Consider the following 27,264-nt stretch of genomic DNA (forward strand, 5'->3'; position numbering starts at 1 on the left):
GCACGTCCCTTGCATTTCAACTTAATATAAAACAAACAAAAAATATTGAACACATAGGAGGGTGAAATGGATGGTAGTCATAATCCTGCAGTACAGCCAGTCCTTATCTGACTGTCCACACCCTTTCCACCTCTCTACCTTCACTCCTCTTTCCTCATCGGTCTCCTCGCTGCCAGACTGTTTTTCTCTCTCCCCCCTTTTCCTTTTCCATTTCCAAAAGCTTCTTGTCGTCACACCTCACCCTTCCCTGCCGACAAACACTGTTCACTCCTCTCTCTATAAGTAGGCTTTGGTAATGGCTGCTATACTGTGCGAGCGACTCCACAAGTCTCACCTTATCATTATTGCTCACACCCTTTACTGTACAGCCTTCCCTGTCTGTTTATAACAGGGTGCATCGACCTGCCTATCAGCTTAACAGTAACGCTTGAAATGTCAAAGGTGTAGCAACTTGTCTGCGCTGCAAAACCTGTGAGCCCAGGGCAACACAAAAGCACTCCCATGTATTTATCAGCTTATAATTATATTTAATTGGCGTACAGAAGTCTGGCCACCAATGATCACTGCATCCATAATGAGGATGAGAAACTAACTAGCCACCATGCAAACTAATAACAGCCACGAGAACAGTGAGGGAACCAAGTACAGTTTTTGAAGAATAAGTGATGAGCAAAACAATCTTAAAGCTCTATCAAAGGATTAAAAAGATAAGACATCTAAGCCACTTACCCTTATCAGATTTTTTTTTTTCAATAAAACTGACTCGCTGAACTTAAGTTAGGAGTGTTTTCTTCTACATGAATATTTCCCAGTGAGCCCGAGTGAGCATGACCACTCATAACATGACAAATGAGCTATGAAACGTAAACATATATTGATATATACTGCATCAGCACTGACATCATTTTCAGAGGTATTAAACTTTTTTTTAAAGGAAATGCCAAATAACTATAAAATTATTTTTTTAAAAAGTCAAAGATAAGACGGTCACTCACACACACCCTATAAAAAGCAGTGGGAATAATTTGGGGCTCAGTATTTTGCCCAAGGATACTCTAACATGCAGACTGGAGGAGCTAGCAGTTCTGATTAGTATACAGCCCAATCTACCTGATTACTTACAGCCCAAACAGGACTGAAAATTACCACTTCAGTCTAAAAATGCAGCTACACAAGCAAATTAAAAAAAATTAAAAAATCATGACTTTTTTTTGCCTCCTTGCTCTCATCTCATCGGCCATGTGTTTATGCCTTGGACTGTTCAAACTGTACTGTTTGACAGCAATATTTAAAAATCAATATTTTAATCAAAGAGGGTATTTATACATTTAGACGTGTTTGAAACCAAATAAACAATATGCAACTCAGTATTTTGGTCCCCAAAGAATCAAAAACATGATATATGGGAAAAATCCCCTGTGGCGTGTATATATCTGAGAATAAAAGAGGAACTCCTCCATATAACTCATGAGGAAAAAGATGTAGATATATGCTGCTTAATCTATTAGCTTAATTAATTAGTAAGTGGTCCAACATAAATAGTGTGATCCTGAGAATGAAATCCGCTGGGGAATTTGCTGGGTAACTCTGGCAGGACTTTCCCCAGAATGTATCCCACAGTCTCTTGTCATGTAAAACTTGCTCTGCTGTGACCTCTGACCTCTTCATTATTCATTTCACGGAGCGCATTCTGCTGATGCACTCCCCGAAAAGCCACTCAGGATTAAAAACAAACAAAAGGTGAAATTTGCCGCTTGAAGTGCAGAACCGCAAACTTTAAGAGACGTTTCCACGCGAGAGCAATTAAATGTTTGTTTACAAAGTGTGTTTAATGACTTCCTACAACTCTGTCAGAGCTGCCTAAATCTTCCAGCTCTCGTACTTTTCCGGCATCACGTCAACAGAGCAGAAAGGCTCACTGTACTCTTTAGAGGGCCGTCTCTGATTTCCCACTGACCTGATCCGCTGAACTTCCTGTCCCTCACTCTACCCTTGTGCTAGACAGAGATGCTACAGTACAATCACGCATGCTCCTTTCAGGCGCACTCAAGCAGACTTCAAAGAAGTATAACATGAATTACTACACTTTGATATCCAACACAGTCAAAACAAAGATGACTGTTTCACCTCTTATCACACTGCATCATCTTGCATTTCAAGGAAACTAAACCAATCTCATAACCATACCTCCTCTTCCTCATACTTCCTCAAATCAACTACTGTATCTGCTCAGTCCGACCTCACCTCATCATACATCTCTTTATTCACTCCTCCATCAAATTTGTTGTTACACTTCATCTTTATATCATGAGCTTAAGTGCTTCGGTTGAAGCCAGCTGGACTACTTCTTAGGTTTAAGGAGCTGTTTCACATCTCACATCTGAGGCTTCTTCAGTTCTAAAAGGTGGTGGTGTGGGGGTATCAGGTATTTAACCCCTAGTGGGGGTTCAGGCCCTGGAGGTGGTCCTGAGAATTGTTGACCCGCCCAGTCGTTGTGTGGGTTGTTAAGGTCCTATGAGCCAAGGTGTGAATACTTTGTCTTCAGGAACCTAAAAAAAGAAGTCCAGCTGCCTTCAGCTCCCGCGCTGAAGTAGTGATAAAAATCGAACCTGCCCACTGATGCTCATTGTTTTCTATTTAAGTAAAGTAGCAACGACTACTGAGCTGTTGACTAATAAGTTAGAATGTCATGGTGACAGCTGGCACGATCCAATCGCAAACACGGCCTCTTTTTTTTTTTTTTTTGACAAACATTTGTACCGTGATTGTCTGATTGTCAGCAGGATGTTCAAAGCGGAAAAGGTGTGAAATGGCCAATCATCTCTGATAATCTGAATCTGGGTCTTGTAACACGCACAAACGTTAAGCTACAACTGAAAATGGCGAGCGTCACGTAAACAGCACAAAAACACAAACTCACCGTTGACCTTTCTTAACAGACTGCTGTGACGGAGCACACATTCCTGCTAAACTGCACAACTTGTACAAATGTTTTTTGTATTTGAGAAGTTGATAACCCAGCCAACAGAGACATTATCACAATATTAAGCCTAAAATAACATATACTAACCCTAAAGGGTTTTTATAATAATGGTCAGAGGAAAATCTGAATTCCCATCAGCATGGAGTTTATTATAGATGCAATGTTTTTGCCTCCAGAATTCCTAATCAAACTGATTATATTCAGGTTTTAGCCTGACAGAAAGCACTACAAGGGAATATCCCAGAGAATCCAGTACAGACAGTCCGTATTTGTGCCCGTTTATGTCAGCTCAGGTCTTGCTTTGCAGTCCTAATAAAATTCGATCCTAATTTAATTTTAAAATTTCTAAAGAATAAAACAAGCAAACAGGAAGATTATATGAATAATTTCTCTGAAAACTGAAACTGTAAGTAAGCCCAGCCAACATTGAATTGGTGAGTGCACACATTAGTTAAAGCAAATCAAAGTTAAAACAGGAAAGGGATTGGTTAACTGTGATTTATGTCGCCCTGGGGGGAAAAATACAGTTTATGTTTTCTGCTAAATAATATTACCTCTGATTATTGGCTTGTCATGTTCCCAGATTAACTCAGTGATTACTGCTACAGACAGGAAGTACAAAATTATCAAAATAACATGCAAGTTATGATAAACAAGCTTTTTCCTTTAAGATGCGGGACTTCCGGAGGAAAAGTTGTTAACTTTGACGGCATCAACAGGCACGGAAACGCGCCCTTTGAACGCTGCACTGAATTAAAGTAGCGCCATCGATCTGCTAAAACACCAATCATGACACAGGCAGAACAGCCGAGTGGCACTGGCGTCGGTGCATCTCTGCAAACAGACTGGGGGAGGACAGGCAGACACACCGGGAAGCACCTTTTCCACTTCACAGCCAAGACTAGTGAGAAAGCACCGGATCGCGGTCACTTACAGCAGAAAATGATCTAGCCAACCATAATCTGCGATTAGTGGGCGTAAGTGAAATAAGTGTATGAGATAAAAAAGTTAAACAGCACCGAGTCATGTTGTCGGCCTGGTTTGTGAATTCTTTGTAATTACTTTGTAATCCACTGGCAGAGACCCTGAAATCTGAGCGATCCAGCTGATTACTCATATTGCTTCCTTGCCTGCTCTCCAATTCTCAGGTATTAGGAAAAAATGAATTATGATTAATTTCTTAAGTCAACATTGCACAAACTGATACGTACGACATGACTTAGAGCTTTATTTTTTTTTTTTTTTAAAGCCAGGTAAGTATTAACCCTTCACTGTCTAATTCGAACTCTCCGTGTGTGTGTGCGTGTTCAGTGCGAAATTGACAAAAATCAAACATCTGATCATTGCCGAGCCGACTCCCAGCCCCACCTGTGCACGCCCACCTTGCTCCCCTCCATCCATCCATCTCTCCAGATATCAACTGTTCTCCCTCTTTAACCCCATCCCTTCTAATTAATCAACCAATCACTTCCACTGAACTCCATCTCCCCCTTCTCACCGTGCACTCCATCTCCTCTGGCTCTGGTTTGATCTGTACAGATGGCATGTCTTTCTCGCCCTCCTCCTCTGCTTTCTTTTCTTCCTCCTTCACCCTCACAGACTGTGTCGCCACTTCCTTCAGCGCCTCCTCGCCCAATTCCCCCTTCTCCCTCTGCGTCGGCTGTGGCCTGGTCGCCGGCTCCTCTTTCTTCTCCTCTTCCTGGGCTGCAGGAGGCAGAGGTGATGAGGAGGAAGGTGGTGGTTCTTGTTGGGTCAAAGAGCTCTGCTTGGCTGGGCTCCTCTTCCTCTTCCGGGCACTGACGACACTCTTCTTCTGCTTTGGAGTTGACTGGCACTGAGGAGGAAAAAAGAAGAACAAGAGATGGGTTAAAGGAGGAAGGTGAGTTTAGTCACAAAGAAAGGAAGAATAGAAGGTGGGCAAAGACAGGAAGGGGGGGGGGAGAGAAGAGGTGATAAGGGAGTAGTTAAGGGGATGAAATGGGGGTGGGGAGAAATGGAGAAGAACAAGAGAGGAGGAGGAGGAGGGGTGAGAAGAAGGTTAAAAAAAAAAAAGCCCAAACTTCCAGGCCAGGGAGAGAGGGGGGTCTGTTAAAGGGTATGAGGAAGAAAGTATGAGGAGGAAATGTAGTGAGGAAGAAAGGAGGAAAGAAAATTATATAAAGTGCAGGAGAGTGTAGGAGAAGAATGAAGAGGAGAAAATTGTCAGGTAGGACAGGAAGTAAGGCAGGAAATGGGTTAGTAGAGTTTGGAGGGAAAAGGTCATGACTATAAGCATTACCTCTGCTCTAAAAGCCTGCTAAAAGAAAACCCCCTCTCAAAAATCTGCCAGAAGAGGGGGTAAAAACACACACACACACACAAACTCACACTCTGTCTGAAAGAGATAGAAAATTAAAGGCAAAGAGAGAGACTGAGGAGGCAGAGAGACAAAGGCCTAATCCTGAGGCTGCCAGTGAGGGAATGAGAACGAAAGAGAAATAACAGAGAGAGCAGGGAGGAGTAGCCGTGAACTGACCCCTCCCTCCCTTTCAGTGGCAGGCAGGCAGACACACCCTTTTCTGGAAGCTGAGTGAGAGACAAACACTCACACAGAGAGAGAGAGAGAGCGAGCACTGAGGAGTGCCAAGGCAGAGAGATTCAACACACACACACACTTTTAGAAATGCACACACCCCTTCTCCTCTTTTTGGTCTCAATTTTCTCTCCTTTTTCCTTTCTTAGACAGTTTCTTAGCTCTATCTAAGAATTAAGTCCCTGCAGATAAAACTATCCAAGAACTTGCAAATAGTTTGGCAAGCAGTACCAAGAATGTCCACAGATGTGGAACCCAGTATAATTTGACCTACATTTTTTAAAGAGGTTTAGGGACAGCTATATTTTGAAATGTGTCTTACTTTTGATATGATACCTGTGCTTAAATTATTATTTTTGTCCAAGACTTTCTTTTGAGGCTGCTGAAACAAGGACAGCAAAGCAAGAACTTTGTTTTCTCATAACTGTCAGGAGTCAGAGAAGAATAAATCAAAGCAGCCTGAGGTAAATTAGATCTGCAATAAATTTACTATAACTTTAAATTGGTTATAAGGCAGGCTTTTGGTCCACTTGCATTCATCCGTATTATTTTTCCCCAATGAAACAATAATATAATAATAGCAAGAATTATTATGTTGAGTCTAGTAGCCACCACAGTATACCTTAATACAATCATGACACACATGATTACAAAGCAATTAGTCATTTAAAAACTACATTTACCACATCGTTGGGTATTTTTTAACTCTGAAAATAGCATAAAATGTTTCAACAGTTATTAAAACTTTTTCTTTAATTTCATTGTTAATCAAGTTCATCTAAAGTGGTAGAAATTGCTCATGTAATTTCACTCATATTTTCTTCAAAAAGGAGAAAGATGTCAAAATTAAGTCTAAAGTACACTCATCTACCATTTTATTAGGTATACCAGTTCAACTGCTCATAAACACAAATATATATGCGGTGAAAATGCCTTGTTGAGGTCAGAGGCCAGAGGAGAACGGCCAGACTCCTTCAAGCCTCTAGGCAGGCAACAGTAACTCAAGCAAACACTCATTACAACCAAGGTATGCAGAAGAGCATCTCTGAACACACAACAACACATCAAACCTTGAAGCGGATGGGCTACTGCAGCAGAAGGCCACACCAGGTGCCACTCCTGTCAGTTAAGAACAGGAAAATGACTACAATTCATACAGTCTCAATAAAATCGGAAAATTGGAAATTGAGTTGCCTGCTCTGATGATGATGATGATGATCCACTGCTGCTGTGACATTCAGATGATAGGGTCAGAATTTGGCATAAACAATATGAAAGCACGGATCCAGGCACCAGATCTCAAGCCAATAGAGCACCTTTGATATGTGTTGAAAGGGAGACAAATCTGCAGCAATTGTATGATGCAATCGCGTCAATAAGGACCAAAATCTCAAAGGAACACTTCCAGCACCTTGTTGAATATATGCCACAAAGAATTAAGGCAGCTCTGAAGGCTAAAGGGTCTCTAACCCAGTCCCAGCAAGGTGTGCTTGATAAAGATGGTATATGTCCATTTCTTTCTTTGTTCTTCTATTAAACACGTGCACTGCAAGAAGCCACCAGGTCATGACCCATTATTTAGATACAACTGATTTATACAGACATTCCACCACAAGGTCTTTTTCTTCCTCTGAGTTCAGCTGATGTTGACGTGGTTGTGGTTAAAAAAAATTTTAACTCTTCTGTTTAAAAATCTTTTGGTTTATATCTGAGTAAATGTCAGCAGACACAGCTGGTGTCGAGAAAAGTAACTGTTACAGACTACAAACTAGTGTAAAAATGACAAACACCAACACAAACCACCACCACCCTCAAAAGATTCTCAAACACCAACCAAAAAGGTTTGACGTGTGCGCCTTTCCAGGGCGCCGAGTAGCTCTCAGCCACAAAAACTCTGAAACCCACGCTTTAAAAGAACAGAAACGGGAAGTGATAGTGAAATTATTCCACTCACACGTCTTTATGTGTATTTCTCACGGCGCAAGAAACGCTGATTAAAAAAACAAAACAAAAAAAAGTCCCATACTTCCTGTCTGAGGCGCCGACCCTGCTGCACGCCCAATTAATGGGAAATGCAGTGCTGAGTACTTTGCAGTGCAAGGTTAGCTGTCCATGCAAAGCCCAGTAAAGCCAAATAGGTATCTAAATAATAAAGGTAACAGTTGGTAACAGCAGCAGAGATATGAACAATATTTCAAAAAAAAGCACTTCAACAATTTCAAAATAAAAGTGTGGCATATTATATGAGCAAAATAAGTAAGTAATTGACAGTATGTTATAGCTGCTTTCAGTGTGGAGAGAAGTTTCTCTCAGCCTGGTAAATAATTAACAAGTTAAACTGCCAGCAGGACTTAATGACAAAGCTGGAGAGCATACTCACCAGTATATGCTACTGGATGAAGGAACCTTAAAGAAAGCATCATGTTTTTCCTTCTCTTTTCAGCTCAGCATTTATTTTGCCGGTGAAATACTTAATCTGCCAAAAAAAAAAAAAACCTGCATCCTATTACTACAAAAGGTTTTACAGTACTGAATTCACTGAGCAGTGAATGCAGGTACTTCCAGTGTTACGCCTCCAGCATATGTTGTGCTTTAAAGCAATTAAAGGTAACATACTGAAGGATATTGCTTATAGAAGGATTAGTATTATGTGGGTCAAAGGCAGGTATGAACCACACCTTCTTTCATCATAAATATTTTCTTGCACGAAGCTGTTGATTTTGAGTGAGGACGGCGCTTAATGTGCTGAAAATCTGGCATATTTGCATTCTGCCGAAGCCAAAAACTCCAGGTCAGTGTTAGAAAAGATAGTCTGATACACATTTGTGTTTCTTACTGGGTATTTTTTTTCCAGCTTGTGAAGGCAAACAGAAACTCCAAGTTATGGTGGTGTGTTGCAGGCTGGCATGTGATCCAGCCCCAGTGGATTCCACAGCAAGGTGGGGCCTCAGCCAATCAGCCTGGGTGTGGCTGTATGCACAACCCCTCCCACACACACACACAGAGGACACACACTGGTCTCTCAGTCCCATTGTGAGGGGACAGAGACCCCTCTGTGTCTCTAAACAAAGGTAAAGCCAGCATGATGCCTCACCTTCCCCCCAATTGGCAACCCCCCACAAAGACAGGGCCTGAAGTTTCACCAAACTCCCCTATTGAAATACCTTTTACTTTATTGGGTCCATTATGTGTGACTTTGTAGAAATGTATTCTGTATTAGAATAGCCTGAGGTTTTTCTCTCTAGTAGTTTTTGATCCAACACTAAACATCACACAGAGAAATCATGTAAGAAAATGAAACAGATTTCTACACCAACAAGACCAGCCAAGAATCCACCACAGTTTACACTTCAAGAAATGGCTTCGACTATCCAGTCACTTCAACAATTATATGCTGTTTTGCTGCTTTACCTTTAACTGATATAAAAGGCAAAACTTTTATAAATGGTTCAAATTTGCACACAGTACTCATGTAACTTAATGGAAGTTACAAAATAACTCCATTTGCATTTTAACTACAGGAACAAAAAGTTTAGATTTCAAGAATTAACAGGATGTGCAGTGAAAACAGTGAGAGATGCGCCCTGTTCAAAAGCACAGAGGGTGCTAACTGACATCAACACTGTATGTTCCAGCACACAAAACCTTCCTCCACACCTTGTTCTTTAACCCATTCACTTCTGTAATTAGTGGTTTGGGCCTACGTTTTGTTCTAAAGCCTACGTTTTGTTCTAAAGCGGCCTCGTTATCATCTGTCCTCTTCTGTAAATGGCCACTTTTCAACTGCCATCCATGCCAAACCTGTCCTTTAAGTTCAACAGAGGGGTCCCGAGCAACAACAGCTCTGCTCCGAGACTCATACCAGCCTGAATGAAATCAGACCATTTATAAATAGGGAAAGTAAAAATATAAAACATTTCATTTCCAGCTGAAATCAGATTTGGTACGCCACAGTCAGAGCTTGCTTTAGAGGTTCAAGAGGCAGTTGTTGGGCCATCCTGAGGAGGGAAGATTTGTTGTCTGCTGGGAAGAGCTGAAGGCTGCTGGGCTCCACATCTTAGACCAAACTCTACCAGTAGCTTTAAGTCAAACACACCTCAATTCCAGCTCTTTATTGCATGTGAATGCTTGCTAATTAGCGCCAAACGCAAACAGCTGCTACTTCCTTTGCAAGTTTTCTACCATAGGTTAATCTGTAAATTGCGATTTTGTGAAACTTGGAACGTCTGATTTTTTTTGTTTTCCCAATGCATCAAGCAGAAATCCTTTGATCAAACAGTTTGCCTGAATTTAAGGATCACTTCTGGAGTTGCTGACTTATTTTAGTCTAAACAAAGCAGCAACCTCAGGGGCTGAATGGCAACAGGGAAGCGCCAGAGACTGCAGCTCCTCTCGTGACCACTTTAGGCTGAGTTCAAAATGAGTCAGTCTCATGGACTCCCATGTTAAAATATTCATCTTCACAGAAATAAGCATGTTCACAGCCTTGTACAAAAAAAACCTCCCACTTTCATGACAGCTGTGTATAAAATTTTTCATAACTTGCCCGTTAAAAAATATTGAGGCTTAATATTCTGCATTATTAGGGTCATAGCCACTTTGAGTGACAGGTAGATGTCACATTAGTTTATTCAAAACACTTAACTACACCTCTTGACTATATGTGGGGGCTGGTGCCTTTTGGAGCATGTTGTGCATTTAATTGCACTAAAAGATCATCCAAGAAGTCTGTGCTCCAGTTTTCTAGCATGAAACAAGCAGAAGACAATGGATGAACGGATGGAAATTTGAGCAATTTCTTTAATTGATTTGTTACTTAGCACTAATTAGCAGCCATCTTTATGTGAATGCAGCCATGCAGGCTATGAATGCAGTTCGCTAACACAATCTGCTAGTGTTAGCTGACAACGCTGCACAACAGCCATAATTAGGAACTTGGAAGCAAAACCAACTGATGATGTCCTGGTCACAGAACTGCCAATCTGGTTCGATGGACAGCTGTGGAAAATATGAATATTGTAAAGAAAGGAGGCGTAAATATTAGACTTTGGTCAGTTTTACAGTCTTCTTATTAGAAAAGACATCACCCATGGCCTAGCCTGACAGGTTCATTTGATTTACTGCAGCAGATTTCTTTCCAATGTAGAAAACATGAGACATGTTACTGAAATTACACTCAGTGATTCACTGTGTACTTAAACTTCTTTACACTTACAAAAAAAAGTTAACAATTTAGAGGTGATTTTTAATCTGCCCTTAGACAGCAGCTTTACTGATATGTGGCCCACTATGTAAATTGAGTTTGATACATCATCAGGCTGCAGCACAAAGTCTTGCATTTTGCTGAACTGAGTTCCTTTTCAGAATTCTTAATGACCTTTTACTACATTAATGTTGTAGGAATTAGGAATAAAGCGGATCAGAAAAGTTGCATGCTGCAACCAGACCTGGATTAGCCATGATTTGCAAATAATTCCTTTCCATTTGTTTTAAACCCAATCTGGAGGTCCAGCTGGGTGGAGTTCATAACTCCCGAATAGTTCAGACCATGTGAGGAGTGAATTACAGGGAGGGGGAAAAAAATTCAATTTCAAGCGTTTAGACTTCAGGAGTTGTCCTTCAGCTTAGAAATCGCACCCACTTTATCACTGCAAACAGAACGAAGCAAACACGGAGAATCTTTTTGCAAATCCGACTTGATCCACATCTGCTCCCAGACAAGGCAGCAAAAGAGGAAGGAGCACACAGAGGGGGCCACGAGTTATGTGTGTGCGTGTGCGTGTGAAGAGCAGCACTAACGAGGAGTGATAGTGAGATATGCACATGTTGTGTGTGTATAAATGAGGAATGACAAGGTGTGTGTGTGTGTGTGTGTGTGTGTGTGTGTGTGTGTGTGTGTGTGTGTGTGTGTGTGTGTGTGTGTGTGTGTGTGCCTCCCCGTGGAGGAGGGGTCCCACTGTGGAGTTCCAAGAAAAAAAAAAAAAGGGTGGGGTGGGTGTGACCCTGTCAGCCTCTGATCCTACCACAGGAAGTCAGGGTGGGGGTAGAGAGGGACCAAGAGGATTGAAAAACAGACAGGCAGATTTTTTTTTCTCCTCAGACTCTGTGTAGATGAGAAATCTGCAGCAAACCTTCCTGTGACCCGGCCCACATTTAAAATGATTTCATTTCTCCACAATATAATTACACAAGAGAGATCCAAAGCAACAGCTATGGGGCAAAATGAGCAGCTAAACACGAGTTACTTGCTTTATTTACAAGTTCCAACAGAGTTTTAAAAAAATGACAACAAAGCTAGTCAACACCTAGCTAAGTACTCGTGTTTCCAACCGTTTTTGGTGGGAGAAACACACCAAAAAGATCTGCTCTAAAGCAACACCTGTCAAGTTTTGTATTTAAAATAAGGGAAATTTTCTGCTGCCAAAAAATAGAAGTTGCTATATGATGTCATCACCTAATTTGCATAATTGGTCATTTGCAGTAGTTGCAATCGAGGCTGTAGGAAAGAGAGGAATAACATTTTTGGAGAAACAAAAAGTGAAGCGAGTTCTGGGCGATGCCAAAGCGTATGAAGGGATGCAGTACGAAGGCTTTATGTACGCAAAACACAGCGACAGTGGAGGATTTCAGGTTTCCAGTCTATCTCCAAAACTCTCCAAAAGTCGCCGACGTCACTAGAAAAAGTCACTAAACTTATCGCTAGTCACTTTTGGTAAAAAACAGTCACTACGTGGGGTCTGAAAAGCCGCTAATTTGGCAAGAACTGAGGTCCAGTTGTTGTTCCAGGAACACTAACCTCGCGAGAACTGCCACTCAGGCTACTGCAGGTGGCAGTTCTCGCGAGGCTAGTGACAGAATCCAGTTTGGAGCGGCACAGGAATGCTTTTTTTTTTTTTTGGCCACAGCGGCTTTTTGTGACAGTGGAGAGAGACAGGAAATAGGGGAAAGATACAGGGGAAGACACGCGGGCAAATCGGGGCCGGGACGCGAACCCGTGCCGCCCGTGCCGCCCGCACCGCAGCGCGGCGTGTGTATGTGGTCGCCGGCTTCACCACTAAGCCACCCAGGCGCCCAGGAATGCTTTTTAAAAATTACTATATTAAAATAGGGGAAATTTACAGGAAAATAATAATACGGGAGGACGGCGGGTCAGAGGGGTAAAATACGGGAGTTTCCCAGCCAAAACGGCAGACTTGACAGGTATGCTCTAAAGGTGTTCACACTGTTTTAAAAGTTTGGATGAATGCATTTAAAGTCTGTGCAGAATGAAGCAAATATTCGCCTGTATACAAAAATACAGTTGGACCCACTTCAGAGATAAATGGTACATATATTCCTCACAAACTATATATTATGCACACTGGCTAATAAAACTACAATGAGGTAAAGATTTTCTTTACATTACAGCCTGGTACCAAAAAAAAGCTTTTATATTTATAGCTCATTTTTTATCCCTTTTCAAAAACTGTATTTAAATCTTTACAAAAGGCACATTTTTTAACTGTATTCAGTCAAAGTTATGTATGATTAAGGTCACCCCCCAACAAAGGCTGCTATAGCAGCTAGCTGTCTGCTAGGCTTCCCTTTAGCTAATTCGGCTCACATTAATGGACCTCTTCATTGCGTCTGAGTCATTTTTAACAAAATTATCACATAGATATGGCTCGAAGCCTGTACTCAAATCATTTTGGTGGCTAAAATTCTAAAATTAATTCTAAAATTATGTGTTAGCACTGAGTAGCAGGTCTACAGATGTACCGCGCTAGCTTTTCCTGATATGCTAGCTCTGTTGTTCAAATATGGTCATTTCAGACTCCAAAAAAGCAAAAAGGGAATACCCATGAGGACAAACTCCAAAATGTCCACTGAGCAGCAGTTCTCTGGGTGACCTTGTTGATGTCAGAGGAGAATGGCCAGACTGCTTTGAGCTAATAGGAAGGTAACAGTAACTCAAATAACCACCAAGGTATGCAGAAGAGCATCTCTGAATGCACAGCCTTGAAGTTGATGGGCTACAGCAGCAGAGGACCACACTAGGTGCCACTCCTATCAGCTAAGAAGAGGAAACTGGAGCTACAATTCACACAGGCTCACCAAAATTGGACAACAGAAGACTGGAAAAACCATTCCCTTGACTGATGAGTCTCTTTCTGCTGTGACTGTTAATCTTGAATAACATGAGTGTGACAGAGACAGAGAATCCAAATGTCATGGAAGAGCATGGCAAGGTGGGAAAGGTCACTGTGGGCAAAACAGGTCACTCTGAGCTCTCGTCATTACTCAAAGAAATCAGCAATCAAAATTATAACCAGTTTTAGGCCCAAAAAAGCACTGCAAGAGGACATTAAGCCAAAATTATTGTGGAAATAACTCAGTGAGTTAACAATTTTAGAGACAAACTGGATTTAATGTGGAGTCATTCTGCAATTGCCCGCTAGAGGGTCTGTCCCTGGGCTTCAAACAGGCCAATCTTAATGTTTCTAAAGTCTATTTTTATCCAGTGAAGACTCATTGAGCGTGAACTGAACGCTCTGCTTCATCCTCATATGGTCCCACACATTCACACCCGCTCAGAACAACCAGTCTGTTACTGCTGAGCTGTAGGGAGGTGGAAAGCAGAGGCACGATCCACTACATTGATGAAGGAAGTTTCCCATTCCTTTTCTGCATCCTGGTCTGGGATTCCATCGCTGTAACCACTGCATTCAAATAAAACAACATAAGTACTGGGACCGACCGCAAGGTGTGTTTAGATTTTCTGAGATCTAAAAAGGAGAAAACGTGAGCATATCAATATGAACAGAAAAACTTTTTATCCATGTAAACCAGATCGGCTATGATAAAATTCAGAAGCTCCGACTCAACAAAATGTCTTAATTAAGCCGCAGACATAGCGACATATCTGTATGTTTGTACAGTTTTACCAGGAATAAATGTTGCCAACATCATATTTGCAGCATATCAGAAAATGCAGATGGTGCTAAAGTTGCAGTGCTACAACATGGACTCTTTAAAAAGGTTTATTTTAGTATTGTTTAGTTACTCATTTCTGTTCTGTTGGCTGGAAATGTGAGAATTTCCAGCTTCAGTCTTAATTTACTAAATTAATAAAATCATTTGTTTTTCGGCTATTATTTATAAAAAGCTGATTATTTGACACAACTAGCATCTGCCCCTCGCATCTCTTGGTTGCCAGCCCAGAAACAGTTAAATCTCTTCTTTGTTGTTCATTAAGTTTACAAAGAGCAAAACTGTGAATCCTGCCAACATGTGGCAAGAAGCGAGACAGACACCGGTTCCTCGGCTCATTGAACCTTCGTTCTGCTCAGTGTGAAAGTTCATGCTGGGTTTAAATAAGGCTGAATTCACCATTTGTTTATTTTCATTTACTTATTTTCTGTAGATCTTAGGAAATAAATTGGAACATACACACTTGAACCTTGGTTTCAGAAATAAATACAGTTTTTAAAAGATGCATTTTAACTTAAAAGTTTTAACTTATATTTTCAATCTTTTCTGGCAGAAGTTAGAATAATCATAACTGGAAGATAATGATACCAGCCCTGTTTATGAATACAGCAAAATAAAAACACTTGCAAAGCATATTCTTTACAGTGTGCTTGAGTGAGAGAGGGTGGGACAGAGAGACTATCTGGGTCAGCGCTCTCCTCTCTGTCACTGCTGCGTCTTTCCAAACCGCCCCCCCAGCCCAATACGTGCGTGTGTGTGGGTTTGTGTGTGTGTTATGGGTGAGGGGTGGGGGATTGCCCAGTCGGCAGCACTGTTCATGCCCTGATAGAGACCACGCACAAGCACACATATATGGTTCATGCCTGGCTAGGCCCACACCCCATAAATGCATATGAGATAGTTTCACCAAGCAGGTCCAAAAAAAACGAAACCGAGTGGCAGCTCTCCCAAACAGATTTCAGCAGATGTAAGTTTTCCGTTTCTGTCTGCCTCCATCAGTGTAAACTATGCAGCAGCTTCAGTTTGGGATTCACCATCGTTTCATGTAAGATGGTCAATTAGCATGAACCCCACCCACCACCACCCAATCCATACTGACTGCTTGGTTATACGACTGCGGGTTCAATCCAAGTTCAAAGCGCCGTCTAACATCCTCTCGACACGCTGTCGATAGAATTCAGATATGGAACTGTAATTTGTCACTGAACAGAATGGGACAGCAGTCACACCCCATATTCAAACACAGCGAGAGAATATACATCTTTATAGATTTTATGGCAGCTTAAAGCCTGTTTCTCAATGGAGACCATAATAAAGGGACAGACACAAGGTGCTGGTTGAATCCCAGGTTCCTTTAACCCTTTCATGCATGAATTATGAGAACCTCAGTCAAGATTTTTTTTTTCCCCCCTCGGTGTTTTTATTCCATAAAAAAAACAAAAAACAATGCAATTGAAATTTTGTTTATGAACCTATTTTTCATGGAGTTACAAACATGTCCACTCAGCTGGACATCTGTATGTACTTAACAAACCAATAACAGAAAATGATATTGCGTCCTCAGATCCACTGTCACTACTGCTACCACTGACCAATCCTGATCCTGTGAATTACATTCAAATAAACAAATGAAATAAAACAGCTTCCCATGACTGGCCAATAGGTAGCACTGTATGCAATGACGCACAAGCATCCACTGTGTTATCATAATAATCTCATAAACTGCTCACAGCATAATTGCAATACAGGACCAGCAGTCTTGCTTCACTGCTTCCCACATGGCTAAAAAAAACTGCTCATGAACAGCTCAAAGAGCCTGTACCTCCAAACTCCCCAGATCCCATTTCAATCTCCCATCTATGAGAGGTGTCAAAACACACCCAAACATGACAGGCTGAACCCCACAACACACAGGAAACAAAAGATCCACTGCCACCCATCTCTGTGCCAGACACTGCAGGAAACCCCCCAGAGCTTCCATACCCATGCCCCAAAGGGTCGTGGCTGTTTTGGTGGCTTAATGGAGGGCACAGACAATATTAAGCAGGTGGTTTTATTATTGTGGTGGATTGATGGATATTATATAGCTGTCATCATTTATTTTGATGCCTTGAAACATTCTACAAATATGAGAGGTGATCAGATTGGTTAAAAACCTATTATAGCCTGCAGCAGTTGTTAATGTTAATTTCAGGATCATATTTAAACTTCAGATTCAGTTAGTTTATGGTACAATTTCCATCAACACTTTCTGTGCACAACTGGAATGAGAGAAGAGAAGAGAAGAGAAGAGAAGAGAAGAGAAGAGAAGAGAAGAGAAGAGAAGAGAAGAGAAGAGAAGAGAAGAGAAGAGAAGAGAAGAGAAGAGAAGAGAAGAGAAGAGAAGGAGGTCAGTTCCCATTGGTTTCCAGTTAGGGATCTAAACATTGCACAACGTCTGTAACTGGAGTCCCAAACACATGACAAAAACACACATGCTCCTCCCAATACAGCCTGAACCCTAAGAAGCAAAGGGAAGGAGGCTGTGGAGGAAAACTGAAGAAACACTCAATGTCAGTGTGTGTGAGACAGAGAGCGAGCTATCAGGGTCGAAGCTTTGGCTTGCATTTCCTTCATACAGACAAATTTGAACATGCACACCTGTACACACAAACACAGACCTCTCTCTCTCGACTCACCCTCCCTTCCCTCTCATTTTTCTACCTCTTCCTGACCTCCCTCAGTTTGTGTTCCAGTGGGTATGTAGTAAAGGGTGGGGCTTGGTTTAATAAGTAACAGAGATGAGACGGGCAGTTGGGCAGAGGCTGGTTAGGTGTTAAAAGAGCCATGCCAGCAAAAGTCTGTTTTTGTTCACAAACTGAGCAATGACAAACATTTAAAGAAGATGCATTCGAGCTGGGAGGTTTCAAATCGGCTGCAGACGAATTTGAGATCGGAGCTGTGACAGACATAACAGAAAGACTGTGGCTGTGGCTGTAACCTCAGCAAAACACAGTCACAGGCCTGTCACATCACACCTGTGATGCGCATTGGTTTCACACCATGCCAGGAGCATTTGGTCTGCGGGGGGTGGGGTGTTTTATTCTGAAAACTGACCAGTCGCTCTGTGCCGTTCCTGGGTCTGTGCAGCTTGATGTCACTTCCATAAAAAGTTGCCTCAGCATTATTTATGGCAACGCAGAACAGAGAGTCATTTAGAGAATGCATTTGGTGGACATGCAAGAACTGTCATGAATGGGTGTATTTAGAGTGCTGCAGCCACGCCTGATCTATATCCAGGGTAATGGGATTCTCTCTGTGCACTGTCATGGCAGTTTTTTTCTCATTTAAGATATATATATATAAAAAAAGAAAAAAAGGGGGGGGCAACTGCACCAAACATGTCACTTTTACCATAAACCAAATACAAGCAATAAGCATATCCTCCACCTAATGAAGGTGCTACATAAGAACTTAAGCGAACACCAAAGTAATAAAGTCCTGAGTTGGGAAATGAATGTTTGTAAGGCCATTTTCACACAAGAACTCAGGGGGAGAAGTTGGTAGAACCAGGTCAGGATGTTGCCTGAATTTGCCCTTTCCTACACGCAGCACATGACCGGAAGCAGTCTGCTTCAGATGCATTTTCACTACTGGAAATACTCCGGTTTAGACGAGGAAGTCATTTGGGTAGAAGGTGAGGCGTGTGATGATACTTGCAATCAATTCACATGTGCAGTATAGGCCATTATAGGGACCTTTGCCTCGTGAGCTGGCAGGTTAACGACAGCATAACATATTATCTGACCATGTTGGATATTTGCATTCTCACCGTAAGATTGCATAAAAATGGACACAGAGTCTGGGTGGAAAAAGTGGAATCAAAACCAAAAGTGCCTTAAACCTGGGCAGTAGGGGGAGAAATCAGATTATATTGAAGTCTATGAGGGGGGTGTAGGATGATAAAGCAGGGTATGCTTTAGGGTGGACCTACCTTGTGACTGACTCGTTACTGTATGGGTGTGCAGTGTTTCACAGTCTGATCAAAACCTCAATTGTGACGTCTGGTTTCAGAACATAACCTAAAAGGTTCTGCTCAAGGCTTCATGTCAGAACCTCAGTGTCCACGCCCAACTTTTACACGGAGTCTCACATCAGGTAAACTTACGGACTGCGCTGCACGTGTGGAAATGGTTTATCAGTGGGTCTCATTGAAATGAAAGGTGACTGCATAATTGTTGACAGTGTAAATCTCCACATTTGTTTTTCTACACTGCTGTATTTGCAGTATATTCTGGAGGCACTGGACAGTAATAAAAGTAAAACAGCAGTGGCAAGTTCAAGCCAAGCGATGAAGATATTCTGCATTTGCATCAGATGAGCAGATCAAATTTCTGATAGCCAGAAGCTGGTGTGTAAACAATGTCGTGCTGCATTTAAATCAAAGAAGAAGAAAAAACTTCAACTAGGAATCTCAAAAACAGCCATCTGAATCTGTATATAGAACTGAAGGTGAGAGGTTTTTAGTTTCATCTCCATTTTACCAGCATGATGATTGGTTTTTAGAACACAATCCTATTTAGAAAATGTCTTGATTGCTCTTCTGTATTTGTTACTGTGGCTCGGGGTTAACTAACAAGCAGCAGCATCTCTTACGCCAAGTCCAAGAGGAGATCCGGACAAAAACTATTTAGCAGTAATGGTTTAAATGCAAAAACTGCAAACTGAGTGTACAGTGGAGTAAAGGGAGCGAAGCCCTGCTGTGATCCTCTGTCACACACAGCTGTGACCTTATATGTCTTCCTCCTTCTGTAACTAAAACCACTATTTCTACTAAACGCCCCCTCCTCTTCACAACCCTCCCACACAATCCCTTACTGTTCTAGCCCAGTTTGTCTACAATCATAATGCTACATGTGTAAATTAATATCTAATACATTCAGAGGTAGAGTTCAAATCTTAAAAAGATGTAAAAAAAAAGAATAACAGAAATCATGTGATCACATGACGTTTCAGCATTTCACCATCGCACGCTGACACAGTAAACATGCACACAGCATAGAAACTGCACATTTACTTCTGCTTCACATCGTGCTGTAGAAGACAAACCTATCTCAGTCCCCCGGCCACTCCCTGACAGCTTCCCTCCCCCAACACCAACTTGAGCAGGAGAGAGACCAACGCCTCTTAAAGAGAAAGCCAAGCTCAAGTAAAAGTAAAACAAGTAAAAACACAAATCCTGCTGAAACTATGAAGACTAGATGCAGCATATGCTGGTAAATCCCTTTAACCCTCAAGCCAAGAAGCTATTTTATTGGCTCTATCTGTGTTCATACTTGTAATCTTTCCTTTATACTAATACTAAAACTAAAAGATACACAAAAGCTTTCTAATGCAATTAATGATTTTCAAATCATGTTTCAGCTAAAAATATTCAGGTCAGTGTAATATCTGAAAATTGTGTCAAAATGATGCCTAATTGTGAAAAAAGGACCAACAAACTGCAATAAGATCAAAGCCTATGAAACTGCAAAAACCTGTAGGAGAAAGAGATTCAGGCGTTCATGGCAGCAATTTTTATGATTAAAAATATCTCTATCACATATAAATGACCCCACACAGTCACTTGAAACTTAAGACCAGGTGCAACCTTTGCATGCATGTCCCTCTAGAATTGGGTATGAATCATAGAGCATTTCATTAGTCATCTGTCTTCGGTCTAAATCACATCCAATTCTAAAAGAGAAAGAAAAAGATGTGGGAGAAGAAGGGAGACCAGACATATCCACTTTAAAATAACTGTTACATTAACCCAACAATAAGATATGTCTTCAGCTTCAAATTTAATGATCTATGAAATTAGGGTGTGGCAAATATTGCACAGTTTTAAAGGAATATACATACACATGTTGCAGTCAGTATTAAGAATATTGTATTCCTATATTTAGAGCAGTGTGAAAATCATAAATTATCCATCCATCCATCCATCCATCCATCCATCCATCCATCCATGGAGGTGAGAGGCGGGGCACACCCTGGACTGGTTGCCAGTCTATTGCAGGTCTAACACAGAGAGACAGACAGATACAGACAAACCCCCCCCCAGCCAATTTAGAATCGCCAATTAAGCTGACGTGTCTGCCTTTGGACTGTGGGAGGAAGCCAGAGTGCCCGAAGAGAACACACAAAACGGCCCCAGCCAGCAAGTAGATTCAAACCCAGGACCTTCTTACTGTGAGGCAACAACAGTTCTAACTACTGCACCACCGTGCGCCCCTCATCAATTTATCAATCAATCCACAATCCAGTACTGACATATAACAAATTATGGATTACATACACGCATTAAAATAATCAAATTAGTGATTAAAAGAAATCATCAAAATTCAACCATGAAGAATTACATGAACACTCTCATTATATCAAAAACAAAAGCGACTATTGCTCAAAATAATGAGGCAAACATGCAGTTACTGACAAAGAGGTTAAAAGTTAGAACTGATTTTTTATTACTTTAGATAATTTAAGACTAACTTTTTAAAGTATTCTCATAATGTAAAGATGCAATAAGACCATTTTTGTGGTTTTTGGTTGAAAAATTATTGCATTATTGACTTATTACATTTAAAGCCAACACTGATCCATGGTCAGCATATTACCTATAGTAAATAGTAATCATAATGTAAAGAAGCAGTGTACTGGATAAGGATGAGGACAGTAACAATGTCACAGTCTAAGCTACAGTGACAATATTTTCACTACATATGTGTTCAAAGTATTATAAACATATTAAAGTTGTTTTAGGTTTAATCTATTGGCAACTGTACCATCTTTGATATGTGTGATAATTCATAGTTCAACTAAGTGTCACAGCAGGGAGTACTGGAAGTACTTCTACTAAAGAACATTTCTTCTAAGGAACAGTTTGTCAGACAGGATCACTACCAAATTATCAGTACAGGAACCTGACTATAACTGTTTCAACATGAAAACCAGCCAACCCCTCTGCAAGCCTCGATCTGCATGGAAATGCCGTCACACCAGCAGAATTTTTATTTGCATGTAATTCTCACCTTTTCAAAATCAGATGACTGTAGTTAAGTGTCAATTTACAATAAGTGAAACCTGAAATGGAAATTGCAACGTGTGCTACAACAGAAGGGTCAATGTCTATTGTCAAATCACATCTGATGTTTCTACATCTGTGGAGGCGATAAACTTGCCAAGTCATTTATACTGCCTAATAGTAATTTAAAACAAAAAACAACACCTGTTTCATCACTGACAGTAAATGAGAAGCTTGAACGGAAGCCCTGCACACTGACTCAGTAATTAACATATATATGGCTATATGTTATAAGCTGCAGTTAATTTTTATAGCCATGCATTTGGCTTGGCTTCTTCCTTTTGTTATCAAACAACACAAGCCACTGACATGGTTTTGAATTCAGTAAAATGACGTCACTCAGTGACTCTGGTGCGCTCTGGTCTTGTTCATACTTCACTAACATGAGTCTTGACCACATGCGGAAAGCTCTAAGAATAGGTGTGAATGGCCGAATTACTCACTAAGAATGCACTGGGATCAGATCAAGTCAGATTGCTCAGACTACATTCAAAAGTGGTCCGAGTTACACACGACTGTTAGCGTAGTGTCTGAACAAACTGCACACCACAAACTCAACCAACATCTCTGACTGGAGTCTTCTGCGGAGTCTGCTAATTTCAACTACTGCTTGTGACTCATTTTGCTAACGCTGCGTGGCCGAGTAGAATAAAAGGAAGATGAGGCGTAAGAGTTACATAAATGATTTGGATGGATCCATATTTGACTCGATGATAACTGCAGATTATTGGGTCATGCCAGTAGTCTGCCACAGGTTAGGGTAGAAGTAGTTTTGTAAAATTGGTGAAGTGCATAATGTAAGCCAAGTGTTTATATGGTTATAGGAAGAGGAAGGCAGACCTACAAACGGTCACTGGATTCATGTTGTCAAACAAGACAGAAGAATAAATTAAAAGAAATTTTTAAAAAATCTTTTGAATGGCACCTTCAAAAAAGCTTTAACCTCTTTCCTGTTTTTGTTCAAAAACAGGAAATAGCATATTTTTCTTGCCTGGATTGTTTTTATGTCATCTGAACATTCTGGAAGTCTTTTCATGATTTGCCAGTTACATATTTCATTGATGTGTAATAAAAAAAAAAAAAAAAACAGGTCATAAACGCAAAGACTCATCAGTGCGATGGCTTTGATACAAAAAGTCAAAACTCGCAAGAAGAATTTTGTTTGCAAAATTTATAAAAAATAAATAAATAAATAAAAAAATTTGTAAAATAAAATTTAAAAAATTGGGGCAGCACGGTGGCGCAGTTAGAATACCATCTGGAAGGCCTGGGATCGATTCCACCTTGGCCCAGGTCTCTCCGTCTCTTTGTGTGGAGTTTGCATGTTCTCCCCGTGCTTGCATGGGTTTCCTCCGGGTACTCCGGTTTCCTCCCACATTCCAAAGACATGCACTTACTGGGGTTAGGTTAATTGGCTACTCTAAATTGCCCATAGGTGTGAATGAGAGCGTGAATTTTTGTCTCTCTGTGTTGGCCCTGCGACAGGCTGGCAACCTGTTCAGGGTGTACCCTGCCTCTCACCCTATGACAGCTGAGATAGGCTCCAGCTCCCCCGCGACCCTGAACAGGATGAGCGGAATGGAATGAATGAATGAATTTATAAATTTATAATTTCAAACTACAGTAAAAATCGCCTAAGTCAGATTCAAATGGCCCGTGGAATTTCATCCTGCTCGTAAGTTACGCTTGACTCCTGCGCTTGCCAAGATTGTGGTGAAATGAACTGATTTCGCCCAGTGCAGCCAATCCAGACATCACGTGACTGTCCAGACAAGCAAGCCATCTCCAGGTGTTGTTAGTGTGTGTAGTTGTGCATGAATGAGTGGGCGTGGCGGCAGCTGAGGAGGGCTTCAGCCCTAAACTCATCCGATCACATTTAATTGCAAATGTATTAATATGGGCCCAGAGTTTTCCTCCGAGGCAGACGAAAATCAGACTTGTATGATCCGACTTAGGGGATGATTTTATTGGAATTAACATTAAGGAAAACTGGGACCTGCAGAAGCCAACCGACTAGAGCGAAAATTCCATTTGTGCGACTTCGACTTGGGCAACTTTTACTGTATATTGGATCTGTTACTAGATTAAAATATATATACAGCCTCTGCACCTTGAGCTGTTTGATGGCAACTTTTTTGCAAGTTGTAGCTTCTACTGGTGCCCACTGTTTGGTGGTGAGGAGGTAGTGCACAGTAGTGCAAACCTGGTACGTGTTTATATGGTTAAAGAGAGGAGAAGACCACAATCTAACCAAGTGTTCACCTAAGATGCTTATGGAAATGCATTCTAAGGTGTCAGCTACTTTGAGCTGTCTATTTGTGGCTGGATCACCCAAGACAAAACGCTGATGCCAGGTAGGAACAGGGCCTCAAGCACTTATCTAACCACAAAACTTGCCTCTAAGTTTAAAAAAAAAAAAAAAAACACAACTGACAGCTGTTGAATAACTGAAATGTTTAAAATCAAAATAATGGGATGGAGAGGAAAAAAGAAATGAAGGAATAAATCATAATTTCTGGCTGTGTCAGGGACCGGTGCGTTGTCGTGACTCTAGTTGGAAACACTTATGTGAAAACATCATTTTCTTTTAGCTGAAAAGCGGTGCAGATAATAACTTCATTTCCTTCATTCTCGTTGCCAAAAATAAAAGCAGACCAAAGAACATACTGATGATTCACTCTCCTTGAACACAACAATTTTTTTGTTAATTTTCTCTTTTCTCTGTCATCACTTTGGTATGACTTCTTCAAAACGCAACCTGTTAGCACGATCCTGTTTGTGTTTACAAGTAGTAATATTAAAAAAATGTAAAATAGAAGCTCAGAGCTGTAGAGCTGGTTATTTTTTGTGCATTGTTTACTGTGAGCCACACCTTTTTATATTACGCAATGCCACTTGAGCTATTGTTAACACAAAAGAATAGCTTGTTAAATATTACAACATGTTCTTTAGTGCCAGCTTGTGACCACTGCTCCTCTTCATTGACGCAGTTTATTTGTACTCTCAAGTTGATTTTTTTTACATTTAGCCACACATTATTTGGTCTTTTTAGGAGCTCTGTTACTTGACTCCTGTTGCCACTGATTGGCTCTTTTATGGGCGACAGATGCTGCTAACTGGCATCCCGCCAAACGTGTGCCATCTCTGGATAAGTGTCTGCAACTGCACTTTAGTTACTGGAGATCTTAAAGTCTAAAGTGTGCTTTAAAATATCTGTCTACCTTAATGTAGACCATGCAATGGCATATGGTTGTCTTGCGATTTTCTGCGATATTGGTCAGTCGACACTGAAACACACACACACACTGTGCATATGTGAATAGTGCAGGGAAGAACTGGGTGTGTCTCCATCTGGCTGGTAGAAAGAGCAAGAGAGACCAAGGGAGAGAGAAAGGCTGTCTAGCTGCTATCACACCACACCCTAATGACGCAAAGCCGGCCACCAGTTCTCTACACGCCCTCTTCTCCACATACACATACACACACGCAGACAAGCTAAACAAAGTTATCTGCACAGTTAAATACACACAGATGCACAAAACCTCAGAGCTGTGGTCTGAGCACTTCTCTAAAGCTTAGGCTGAATTCAAAGCACTTACAAGCCAGAACTAACCTCAAACACAAGAAACTGTATGCAGACACACATGCAAACACATTCACAGAATTTAGTTTGTTAAAACAAACGGAACACGTCTCCCATCTGTCAAGCATTCCAAACAGATGGTATCAGATTCAACGTCATTCCTTCTCGACAACATCTGACAAACATCACTGGTCCAGTTTGAGCCGGAGTCTGCAAGGTTCACGTCCCAGACCACTGGGGCACCACAGTGTGGGTCTTCACAGGTCAATTTTTGTCTATCAAGTTGCCAGCGATAACAAGAAAATGCATAGGTTTTTGTCAAATCAGTTAACGGAAAGTCATTGTCTCTACTCTATGAGTACCAATCATGCTTGTGAAAGTAGTAACCCCAGAAAGTACCACATCTATATTTATCTAAGAGGGCACACACAACTGTGTGTAAGAATTTAAACAAGAGAAATCCGTTATTCTTAAACTGTCATCTCGCAAAAGAAAAGCAGCAATAAAGGACGAGGAAAGCTCATTTCACACCATAAAGCGAGCACCTGAGTACCTCCTTCCTCTTCTTAGTGGAGACCAATCAATCCAATCAAGTCATCCGATTGAACCTTCATGTTTCTCAAGTGAAGACCAACACGGGACTCACACAATCACATCAAAGTCTTCAGAGCTGGTTGACTGGTGGCAGGAGGAAAAGAGGAAGACCTCACAGGAGGTTCGTGGATGTAGTGAAGGAGGATATGCAGAGGGTTGGTGTGGCAGAAGAGGATGCTGGGTACGGATCCGCTGTGGTGACCCCCTAAAGGGAGCAGCAGAAAGAAGAAGTCGCCTTCGACGTGGCCCTCTTTCACTGCTAAGATAACGTGAACTTCAGTGACCCAGTAGTTTATTTAAATGGCTAGGAAGGAAACATTTGAGCAGAAGAGCATTCACATGACAGAAAAATAAGGAGCTAGGGTTTTTTTTTTTTTTTTTTTTTTTTTTAAAAAGCGGGGGGCATCCAGTAATTCTTCTTATCTCACACTCAGGATGTGGCCCATATCACTGCTTTCCAGGTAGATTGTGCATTTGAGAATGGATGTGAAGGCAGTACCACAGATAAGGCTGTGATGATGGACACACTGGGACAGTGTATAGCCCTCTTTCACTAGGGCTCCTCTCTGTTCTGGCCATGCAGTGATGAAATGAACCTTGGATGGAAGTCAAGATAGCAAGATAGCACCTCGACACCCCATAACCAGCTACAGAGGTTACAGAGGAATACGCGGCAAATTAAAGTTAGTTTCCCTGCTATTACAAGTGTTACTAGTTTTCTATTCTGTGCAATTCAACGATATAATAGGGCATGATGTTGAGTACAAACTTAAAGAGGGCAGAGAAAAAGCAATTTTAATACACTGAGCAGCAGCTAATAAACACAAGCCTGAATATGAGCCATAAATTTCCAAGTTCTGATTTTATTTGCTGTTAAGCGCAGTACAGATCAAATATAAAATTACATTTGCAGGCTGTAAACCTCTCAGATGCTTTAACGTTTTAATTCATTTCAAACACATTATCAGACTCTTCACACTCGACAATCACCGGCTTGCATTCACGGTCCTCTAAGTCCTACGCGCTCTCTGAGTTGGGCTGACGCTGAAATCATTGTACAAATATACTGCAACTTCATCTTCCTGTACTATAACACTAATAATAAACAGTTAAGTTGTAAAAATATTATATTGTGTGGTAAAGCTGTTTTTTTTTTTTTAATTGTTATTCATCCCTTCTAAAGGAACCCTTTTCAGTGTTACTGCTTAGCGCTACGGTTACATGGTTGTGTTTTTATATATAATTAAGATCTAAAATTCAGGAACTCCCTTTATCATAGCAGAACAGGGTGTGAGATGCTGTTTGAGATAACTGTTTGAATACACATATATAAAAGTCCTAATTAAAAATGTTTTTAAGCATTTACGTTTCTCACTCCAAAAGCAAGTTGTCACGAGTGAGTGACGAAACAAAAACACACCACCCGCGATTTCTCCTGAACATATCTCTCCTGGGAA

General features: G+C 41.1%; 1 protein-coding gene across 1 annotated transcript in view; it reads right to left on the reverse strand.

The window, feature by feature from the left end:
• The window catches only part of klf8 (Kruppel like factor 8), a 79,920-nt gene that overhangs the window by 27,418 nt on the left and 25,238 nt on the right, over positions 1 to 27,264 (reverse strand). Inside the window, exon 2 of the mRNA XM_030745749.1 lies at positions 4,482 to 4,817. Coding sequence (XP_030601609.1) covers positions 4,482 to 4,817 — 336 coding nt within the window. The remainder of the gene's footprint in view (positions 1 to 4,481; positions 4,818 to 27,264) is intronic.

This window comes from Archocentrus centrarchus, chromosome 14 (assembly GCF_007364275.1).
Source record: "Archocentrus centrarchus isolate MPI-CPG fArcCen1 chromosome 14, fArcCen1, whole genome shotgun sequence".
NCBI classification, from domain to species: Eukaryota; Metazoa; Chordata; class Actinopteri; order Cichliformes; family Cichlidae; genus Archocentrus; species Archocentrus centrarchus.